Source organism: Platalea leucorodia (genome assembly GCF_965183815.1).
Source record: "Platalea leucorodia genome assembly, chromosome: 1".
Lineage (NCBI taxonomy): Eukaryota > Metazoa > Chordata > Aves > Pelecaniformes > Threskiornithidae > Platalea > Platalea leucorodia.
This window is the reverse complement of record NC_138823.1, coordinates 138,585,759-138,596,783: the sequence shown is the minus strand read 5'-3', so window position 1 is coordinate 138,596,783 and position 11,025 is coordinate 138,585,759. Positions and strand designations below refer to the sequence as shown.

General features: G+C 40.8%; 1 protein-coding gene across 1 annotated transcript in view; it reads left to right on the top strand.

Moving 5' to 3' along the window:
* Positions 1–2,646: 2,646 nt before the first annotated feature.
* PHF14 (PHD finger protein 14) overlaps positions 2,647–11,025 on the top strand; it is a gene marked incomplete at both ends in the record, with an annotated part of 70,552 nt that continues 62,173 nt past the window's right edge. Inside the window, one exon of the mRNA XM_082310959.1 lies at positions 2,647–2,797. Within this exon, the coding sequence (XP_082167085.1) occupies positions 2,647–2,797 (151 nt within the window). The remainder of the gene's footprint in view (positions 2,798–11,025) is intronic.

The following is an 11,025-nucleotide window of genomic DNA, read 5'->3' as shown; positions in this document are numbered from 1 at the left end:
ACAGTCCATACATCTGCTTTGACTTTCATGTTTAAAGGAACTGTAAGTTCCTCCACTGCTCTACAGGGCGCTCCCCTCCCCTTGCCTGTGTTACGTGCTGAAAGCCCTTGTTCTTCGAAGCTGTCTGTGTCCCTCAGTCTGCTCTTCTACATAAAGCCAAATTTGGGGTCAGTTCTGTTTACTTTACCTTCCCCTTACATGTGATTTGAGTTGTCCTGCCAATCACCACGTATGGGGCAGGATCAGGGGCTTGTCCCTTGGCAGGCAAGGGATAGTGCAGAACTTGTTGCTGCGCGTGTCAGCATGGATCTGCAGAGTCTGAATGAAGGGATCTGAGCCCTGCTACTTGTCCTATTAAGACTGCAATTGTGTGCAAAGAGAAAGTAGGATGGGGATGCCAGTTAAAGGAAAAAAAAACCCTTAAGGAGTGAAAATCTAAGACATATGCAACTCCTACTGGAACAGGGAAGCTGATCAGAGCTTTGAAGGAAAGACTAGGCTGCACAGGCCGACAGCATATTTGGGTAGGGCTGGCAAAACCAGATTCAGGAAAGGAGTTCATTGTGCAGTCAGGCTACCTGTGTAGCCAAAGAACTGGTGGAGGAAAAAGGAGGTGCCTCTGTGAACGCATCAACTATTGATGTGATAATGTGCTACAAAAAAAATGGGGAATTCAAGCACAGAATGAACATAGAATTCATGTATTTCTTGAGAATTTTCTGCCCTTCCAAAATACTCAAAATCTGAAACACAGAAAATTATTATAGGAAGTATTTCAGATGCATAATTACGTCATACACTAACCGGCCATCTCTATGCTCTATTTAAAAGAAGACGACTAATACACCCATAATGCACTACCTGTCTTTGCAATACCAAGAGGCATTTTGGCTCTGGGAAGACTTGCACGGGTGATACATGCAGAGCTGTGCTGAACGTAGTGCAGGCTCTTGTCATGGACCATGTGCTTGCCAAACTTTACCTTCCCTCCACGCTGCATCGTGGAACTAGTTGACCTTACTTGCATTTATCCATTGCTAAACACACATCTTCCAATAATGCTCTTACAATTCTGTTGCAAGCTTGCATGTTTATCACTATTCTTGATCCTCAAGCTCTTGAAGTCGTAGCAGCATGTCAGAAAGTCAGTTCTTTAAGAAGTCCCTGTTCTTCTAATTATAAAAACAAGTTTGGGGAAAAAGCCAAAAACCAGATTATTCCCTCAGTTTTTTTAAACACTTCACATAGATTTTGTGCAGCTTTTACGCGTGGGACTGGCAATAGCAGGCGCGCGCAGGGGCTGGGGGTGGCTCTCGCAACTGAGGTGGTGGTGGAACTGTTGCAAAAGGCAACGGCCCTGCATTGCTCTCCTTCACCGTCCATCTCTCACCATTAGGCTTTGTGCTTAGCTCCTGGACTCGCGTGATGTGGTCAAACAAAAATCCGTGTTTTTTGTTGGTTTTTTTTTTTTTCCTGAATGCAACGGCTTGCTGTTTTTCAAGAGTGCAAGAATAAGCTCGACAACGGAACGAAGTCCACAAGGAACTCCTCTCTTAGACCAGGGGTTAAATAAAAGCAATTTAATAACGCTTCGTTTCCACACGGGGGCCGGGGGGGGGGGAACAGAGGAAGTGCCAGACTATTTTTTGAGCTGTTTTTCCTAGTAAATGAGATCCTGAACAGGCGCCCCCTGAGAATGAATGGGTCTGCACTGGGACTTTAAGCGCTCCTGACTCCTGGGACTACCCGCACCTCTCCCCACCGGAGGCCCCGGCGCTCTTCGGGACGCTCCGTGCCTCGCCCCCGCCGCGGCGGAGGCAGAGGCCGGGCACTGCCCGCGCCTCGGCTTCACCTCGCGCCGCGCAGGCGCCCTGGGGCCGCGCATGCGCGGCGGGGCGGGCGGCGGGCAGGGGCGCAGGCGCAGCAGCGGGAGCGGCCGCCGCGGGCGGGCGGGCGCGGGTCTGCATCCGGGTCGCCGCCGTGCCCATTGTCTGGGGAAGGGGCCCGGGGCTCGGCGGCTCCGCGGCGCTGCACCCGAGGGCCCCTGCCCGCCCGCCGCTCACCTGCGCAGGCTTTAGTAAGTGATCCTCCGCGGCTCTTCCCGCCCCTGTCCCGGGGAGATGCCGAGGTGCCCGCCGAGCGCCCCGCCCCCTCCCGCGGGCGGGCGCATCGCCGTCCCTCAGGCGCCCCGCGGCCCCTCAGGCGCCCCGCGGTCCTGGCTGCCCTTTCCCCGCGCCTCTCGTCGCTGGCGGATCGCGCCAAGGTGCTACGTCCGGAGGTGCTGGTGGCTCCGGGGACCTCAGGCGACTCCGGTGCCCGCCCAGCCCGCGCCCCCCGCCCGGGGTTCCCGCCGGTGCCCGCGAGCCGCGGCCGGTGCGGTGCCGTGGCGTTTCCCGGCGCCTGAAGGGAGCATCACCGCTCCGGCGGGCGGGCAGCTCCCGGCTGGTTAGCTGTGGGGGAGCCCTTCCCGGGTGCCTGCCGCCGCTCCCCTCCCTCACCTGTGGGAATGAGTGTCTCCGGGACCCCGGTGCCGTCAGCATCTGCTGGCTGCTCTTCGGGCGGTGTGGCGGAGGCTGCCCCTGCCTGTCACGGCCATTCTGCTTTTCCTTCTAACTTAAGTATCGTTAACGATGCTGAATTCTCATTATGCCACCTAGTAACAATACTATGTTTTTTTTTCCTGCAGTGGACCGCAGTTCGAAGAGGAGACAAGTGAAGCCTTTGGCAGCTTCGCTGCTGGAAGCTTTAGATTATGATAGCTCTGATGACAGTGATTTTAAAGTTGGAGATGCTTCAGGTAAATATGCTTCCTCATCTCCCCGCTTCAGAATGATCTCATTTTCGTTTTATGGCTGCTCATTTAATATCATATGGGAGACAGAATGGTATTAGTGAACTGTTGGGACTTGGAGCCACTTGAAGTTCAGTGACTCGATTGGATAACTGGAAATTCTTATGCTGCGGATAAGAAACAACCGATTAAATAAAACATCCATACAATAATTCAATTGCAAATATTTTTTTCTCAACAGAAAACTCAGGATTATCAAACAGGTTTTGGCAGAAGCATTTGAGTAGCTTCTGTGCTGACTACTTTAGCTATATCTGTTGCTTTTTATTTTTTCAATGTAGAGATAATTTTTGAAATATTTGCTGCATTTAGTATTGAAACAAGAATGTTCTAAAGCCATTTTGTTTTGAATCAGTCTGGGTAATCGTTTGTTGTGGACTTAAGAACTTGACTATTTCTCAAGGTTAATTCCACTCGGTGAGTGCAAACCTTAAGCAGAAAGAATCTGTTCAGGTTTCTTTTTTTACAATAGACAAACTTAAGGTGTCCAATCAGATAGCTATGCAGAAAGGTGTATGCATTTCATACTAGAAGGAGGTCCTTGCCTCAGAGTGGTTTTGTTCTGCAGTCTTTTCTATGTGTGCAGATTCTTGTATCTGCAGTGAACATCCACGGAAACTTGAAGTAAACAGGGTCCCAAAATAAAATGAATAAATTCAAGTATATTGGAGGGAAGGGAAAGAAGAGGCAGGACCATGTTTGTGAGTAAACTGCATATTGGATGTTCTGTGGCATATGCTCAGGGAAATAAGCAAAGAGGTGCAGGATGTGTAAGATGTAACGGAAGCATTATGACAGCTTGTCAAATAACTTCACTTTGTTATTTCTGCACTGGGGATGCTGATCCATGTTTTCATGTGAATGTGTCTTGCAAAAATATTCCCCATCTCCATTTAAAGGCTTATTTTTTAACATCTGGCAAGCTCCTCCTTATTAATGAACTTAAAAATGCTTAATGATCATTTCACCAGTGACAGTTTTGAGATATGCCCTAATGCTCCTTGTTTTTTTTTTTCCCCAAGCTTAGACATATTTCCCTTGGTTGATCTCATAGAAGCAGGCTGCAATGACTTAAGAGAGTAAAACTGATGCCATCTTACCAATTTCATGCTAAGATTTTGGGGGGCTTGCTTCATTTACTTTTTTAATCTTGTTTTGGGGATTTTTGATCCTTTCTTTTGAGTAAAGGCACTGCCTTTTGTAGAGACAATTTGCCATAAAAGGAAATGATTTTTAGTTTCCAGAGAAAATCTCCCTATTCTGGAACAGTAGTGTAGGCAGGATTTAAGGGAAAAGAAGAATTGGAAATGGGGTATGGGAGATGGACACATAATCCAGAGCAATATATTATTTGATTAAAAGATGATCATTAGTTAATTAAAAATAATGAATAAAGAGTCCTGACTCAACTATGTCTAAATGCAGAGGATTAATTTGTAATTGATACCCTCTGACTTTTAGGATATCGTATGTACACATGGGGGGATGTCAGTGTCTAGCCTTGAGAGTATTTCAATCTCAATTTCATTTTGAGGAAGTTGGATGTGTTTTCCCTTATAAAAGCAACACTGAATTGAAACAAGCATATGAGAAAAACCCAAGTTCTACTTAAAAATGTTTTTCCCATTACTTTTTTGTGTTCATATATCTCATATAGCTGTGTTTTAACATTTCAGAACCTGTATCTATCACTTGTAGAAATTAGTGTTCTGTTTAATAAAATTCAAAATTTAGTGAAAACACTTTGAAACAGCAGCAGAGTTCGACATTTTACACTTTATTCAAAGATTTTCAATGTGAAAGGAGAATGTTATGAGGGTTTGGAGAAGCTGGGGAATAGAAAGTTATTAAACGTGCAACCTCTTAAGTTGAAAGAAAAAAAGAAACATTTCTTATGTGTAATACAAGTTAAATGGGTAGTTGAAACAGAACATCTGTGCTGATTTAAAATGAAGCTGGTATAACATAGCCTTAAATTTGGCTGTACCTAGTCCATTTAGATTCATTTGGAAGAAGTGCTGAAATAAAGGGACTTTTTTACAACACACATATATTAATAAAATTGATAAAAGTTATATATTTATGAAGAATACGTGTGTACACACACAATCAGCCCTCCTATACAAATTCTGGATTGTTACTAACAGAAAACGGATTTTGCTGTTTTTCACTGAGGATTCAGCTTTCAAAGCATAATGTGTGTTTCTCCATTACAGTCAAGCCTATCGCTCTTTTTCTTGTTTCAATGACCATAGAGTTCTCTCTATGTGCAGCCTGTTGCAAATCAGTGTTTAGTATTTGTTTGAATTCAGAATTTGGTTGTGCAGTTTGCTTACAAACGGAAATAAATGTGACAGAAGGAAGAAACAATCTTTCTACATTGATAATGACCATAAATTCTACTCATGCACTCAGGAAAATCCTGTAAGTATGGTAATTCCACAGCTCTGCAATGTATGTTTATTTGAGTCAAATGCACATATAGGTGTTTAAAAAAATAAATTTGAAAGTTAAAAGTTAAAGGACTATTTAAATACTGAATTAAAAGAATTCTGAAGTTGTTTACTCCCTGTTGATTATGTTGCATCCATATGTATGAGCTTTAGGTTGTTAAGTGGTATGTGCTAGTATATGACACTGTGCAAGTCTAGGAGGACTGAGCCCTGAACATTTGCGCTTTTACACGTTCATTGTTCTATCAGATTTCTGGGAGTATGAGATGCAGTAAGGATCTGAGAAGTTGGTATTAAGTACTTTTATGAAGGAATCAGCATTTCTGAATTTTTGTGTTCAGAGTCCTGATGCCTTGGTAAATTTTTTTCATTACAGAAAATATTTGTAATCACCTAACCTCCATTTCCACCAAAAAAAATCCATAGAAGATATGGACTTTACTTATAGTGTAGTTAATTTCTTTTCTTTTGGATTTAGATCACACCAACAGGCAATTACTGCCTTTTCCACTTTAAAGAGCTCATCATTCTGACATCTCTTTAGGGAAACTGATGTTAGAACTGTTATATTCTTGTAAATTTACTTAATGTAAATAGTTTTCAGGCCCGTGGGCTTTTCATTATGTTAATATTGAATGAAGTAATTTTTTAATGGCTTCTCTGTTTCTACATAATAGGAAGTAGTAATGCTATATTTTAAAGTACGGTATTTTTCTGTCTTTTATAAACGTCTTGAAAAATTTCTTTCTTAAGTAAGAATGTCATATGTAATCTTAATGTGGGATCAGTCAAAAAAACTGTCCCTTTCGAGTCAGAGCGTACAAATATGTGACTTGAAATGATGGTATTGTAATATACTCAACTGAAGTTTTTTAATAATATGCTTCACATTACAGATCAGTTATTTGAAGTTTTGCTTTTAAGTTAACTAGAGCATACTTTGTTTTTTCTGTTGGTGTTTTTTTTTTTTAGTTTAATGAGAGCAGCTGGAGATATACTGATGTCAGAAATCAGTGTATAGTTGTAGAGTAATTCCCAGCAGGATTCCAAAGCAAGAATTTACCACTTTTCTTCTCTCTCATCAGTGAAGTCGGTCAGTTTTGGCAGCTCATATACTGAAATTGAAATGATGCAGAGAAATGTAGTGTGGTCCCTCAACAAGAACAATGTGTGAATTTAAGGACTGACTCTGTGTCTCAGTGTAGCTAAGAAGAGCGTAGCTGAATGCTGTCTTGAAGAACGGGATTCTGTCACTACTTCTGCTGCAAGTCTCCTAGACTCAAATTTTTAGAGGCATTTGTAAATGTTTGTTTTTTTAGTGTTGAGCGTGAAGCCTGACTTGCATAAATATTATGTACTATTATTGCAATTGAGGTCCGTAGGAGCTCTGTTTAAAATGTGTAATGATCTATATAAATGCATATATTAGGTATTCTGAAAAACCTGTGACTTGATCTAGAAATAAAAATTTGCAAATATCTTTATCTTTCTGTAATTCGTTTACTTTTAGCACAATGGAGATTCCACTTTTGCTTTCCCGTACAGGATATTGTAATATACAGAAATGTTTGCAAAGCACTAAAATACTGTAGTGATAAACACTACTGAAATATTGATGAAGAAGCTAATATGTTTGTTTTTGAGAATAAACTTAAATGATGTGCAACAGAAAAGTTGTAGGGTGTTTCAGTAGACAATGAAGGTAAGAGAAAATATTGGATATCTCATCATTAGTAAATTATCACGTAATTGCACAATCTTAATTGTTACAATCATTTCAAGGTTTGACTTTGCAACTGTAATGTGTAGTCCCTCAGAGTGGAACTCCCAAGGGCTTTTTCCCATTGAGAGAATGGAAAATATGGGCATTATGTTCTCTTGGTGATCTTCATCCCAAGTGAGATCTTTTATCTGTACAGATGTCTGCCACTTGAAGTAACACTTTGGAGTGACTGATGAGCATTTTGAACTTGCATTCTCTTTGGAAACACTGAGACTTCTGTTCTTTGTGTTTACTGACAGCAGAGAAGTAATGTGGCAGAAGTCTAGGCTTTCATTCCAGTGTTTGGGCAGGGTGGATTTAGTGATGGGGTGACATTATTTTACTTTGTTTTCCCCGTATTGTGACTCTTTGTGCCTCATCTTTCCAACCTGTCTGTCCCTTACAGAACCCTTGGTCGTTGTTTCAGTGTCGTTCTGCCTGTTCAGTCATTCTTGAACAGGATTTTCATGATCTCCTACTTTACTTTCTCTTGCATCTCCTCTTTTTTGTGTGTGTGTCCATCTCTTGTGTATTTCCTGCCACACGGAGAAGGTTCTTCTGTGCTTTATTAAGTCCAGCTTGGTGGGATGGTCTGTTTGCAGCCTGGCCACCTCTGGGAGTCGTAGACATGCTGAGTGAGGATGGGATGTTTCAAGTGCTTCTTGAGCATGTACTTGTTACAATGCCTCAGAGACTTAGACTTAGCATGTCCCAGACACATGTTCAGCTGTCTCCCAGATGTCATTTGCCTTGTACAAGATGTGAAGCTCTCCAGTGTTTCTGGGAAAAATACATATTCTAGCTCACTATTCAATAATTTGTATTGGAATCCAATTTTATGGATTATTTAGGACTGCAGCTTTGCTGAGGGAAGTCATGGGGCATGCAGTACTTCATCCCAAACAAGTCAAGTTTGATAACGTTAAAAACGGGGAAACTGGGAAATGTCAAGCAAATTCAGGAGGTAGGGTAACCAATTCCATCTGCGTTGTAACATTGTAAATAAGGCACTTCCCAATGACTCAAGTCAAAGTTGGTAACCTTTAGTTTTGAGTGCTTTTACGACTTGAATAGACATCTACTGAAATGCTGTGTGATATCATTACAGCTAGTGTAGAAGTGAGGAAACTGCTTAGTAAACAACTTTCATTTATGTTCCTCTTCCATCCTTTTTTCCATTAAACTAAATACTTTTCTTCTGAAACAAGTGTAATTGCGGATCAGCGATCAGTTTCATTTCCTACTCTGCCCAGTCTATGTCCGCAGTTAATACAGCATTTAGATACTTTTTTTTCAAAACATAATTTGAGAAGTGAATTTCTCTCCTTGGAGCAGTAATATCTTAATCTACGTTGGTTTTGTTTTGTATGTTATTAATTATGTTACTTTGGATAGTTCCATTTTTTTAACTGCCAGCATTACCAATGTTGAATTGCCAGTAGTCTACCAATGTTTAATCGCCATACTCAGCAAAATAGCATAGAAAAGCAGTGATGTATATCTAACTGATGCTAGATTCACTTTTTTGAAGCTATGTTGAAAGTGAAGTATTAAGCCTTTTCAATTCTTGCTTTCAGTAGAGTTATATCTGTCTTAGCATAATGGACCTCTGTGACTTTAGTCTAATAGACAAACGTGATCAGGAATTTACCAGTTACACAACTCTGCCTTTGGCAATTTAAAAGTTGATATTTTCCATATATGATCTAGGTTTCCTTTCTTTGACATCCACTTATTAATATCAGAACTTTCTAGTTATTTTAAGCATTTCCTTAAGGCATTTTGGAGTCTTTAAAATTACTTGCAATTTCTAGATCAGATGTATAGGAAGTACAGCTGCTTTTCCACATGTTTGGTATAGCACATGTGCAAAGGAGTTTTTGTGACTCTGGAGCTGTTCTTGTAAGGAAGTTTATGGGCAGAGGCTGTTGCCGACAAACACTTTTTGCAGTGCTTTCCACTTTCCGTCTGTCATGATGAAGGCAACCTGGGTGAGGGATCGTGCACGGTGTGTAACATGGTATTTTAGCAGAGATACCTGTGTACTTTCTCATCATCACGTCAAAGATTTGTTGTCCACCTTGTGATTGGGAGAAAGAGGCTAAGGGATCACTAGAGAGGGTGATCGTGATCGAGTAGCTTTAACCTCCAGAAGAAGTAACCTCACTTGTAGCCTGTTTTTTGTTACCACCCTCGAAAAGAGGGTATCGTGAAGCTCACTGTGGGCTGGATGACTTCTTGTATGATGCCTGTAGATTATTATTGAACAATATTATTTAGTAGGAATAACTTCAGATATGGTAGCTGTTTTCAGTATTGCATGCTCAGTTTTTCACTCCTTTTCAATACAGGATTCTGGATTGTTTTCGTTGTATGTAGCTTTGAGCACCTGGGTAAGCCTCAACTAGACAGGACTCTCTGCAAAAAAACAACAGCTTTCCAAAATGGTGCCAGATGCTTGTCTTCTGCTATCTGGAGTTGGTTAGGCTTTGTTAGTGGAAGAGGCAAGCCCAAAATCGAGTTCATGATTTCCTTTAACTGGCTTATCCTTCAGACTTCACTTAAAAACAAGCAATAAAACTGCTTTTTATAGAACTGCTCGTTAAGCTAAATACGGCATTGAATCAGCCTGTCTTCTGTGAGTGGGTGGCCATGTACTTGCATAGTGTAACACTTGTTCTCTATATACATGGATTTTCTTAGAATGTAAAAAAAAAAAAATACTAAAAAAATCACAGGGTACCATGCTTAAAGTTGCTTGTAAAATGGTCTTGCAAAACCCTGGGAGGATTTTTTTAACCACTGTAGTGATTTCAGTAGCTTTCCCCTGCAGTCTTGTGCATAGTAGGTATTATACAAGACTCCACAGCTGGCGTGGAGATTAGTAGTCACTTTTGTTCACCTTTATTACACTTTTTCTTATATTAATTCTGGAGCATAATGTTATGTCTTGGAGAATTCCTCTCTGAATTACCCTCTTTAAATGTGACTGCCACCTGCTGTTGTGCTCAGTAGAGCTAAAGATACAAGGTGTACAGAAATGAATGATGCCTTTTTCACAACTGTTCTCTCTCATATTTGTTCTCAGTGGAACTCTGTATTCTTCACTATTTGACAGTGTATCTGGCCCCATCTTTCACTGAGAGTAGCTTGACTTCTCTCCCATAGGAATGACATGATATGGCTGCCAATTTGAAAGAGCCATTCTTTAAGAATTTCTTTGAAGGAGAAAATTGTATACTACAACGTCTTGCTAACTGAAAGTGCATCTGACAGAAGAACACCTGCAAAAATAGCTGTTATCACAGAATAGCTCTTTCTAGAAAAGTACCTATCACGGTGGATGCATTCAGACAGAAGAGGGATATCCCTTGCTATAGGTATCTCTGGTGTGTACATGCATGCAGAAAGGAGAGTACAGAGCATAATGTGCAGGCAGAAGGCAAAGAGAAATTGAAGGAGAGAAGTGAATGTAACTAACATTTGTTTGTTCTCTGCTTTATATTTTTGGCATGGCATAAAGCAGCTAGAGAGTATTCTCAGTGCTGTAGTATTGATGTACAAGAATCACTGATGGTAATTTAGAGCACTGCTAAAGATCAAACTATACCCAGACTAAGATTCCGCCCAAAAATGAAGTTGAAGCTTCAATTCACAAGAAGTCTAAACATATTTAGAAATGGAACAGCACAATTAAAGCATCCAAACACATTACTGTCATGGAGTTATGGTGGGGAAGTAAAACAAAAGAAAATAATATAAGGTAACTTAAAAATCCAGTTAAATTAATTAATTTAATTAATTTAAATTAATTTTAAATTTAATTAAAATTAAATTTAAATTAATTTTAAACATGGCAAAACCCTATGCAACCTTATTTACATTGAGACAAGTAGTGCACATTGGCACTCAGAACCTGTGAAATGAGATACAAAAACACATTTTGCTTTTAAACAAAC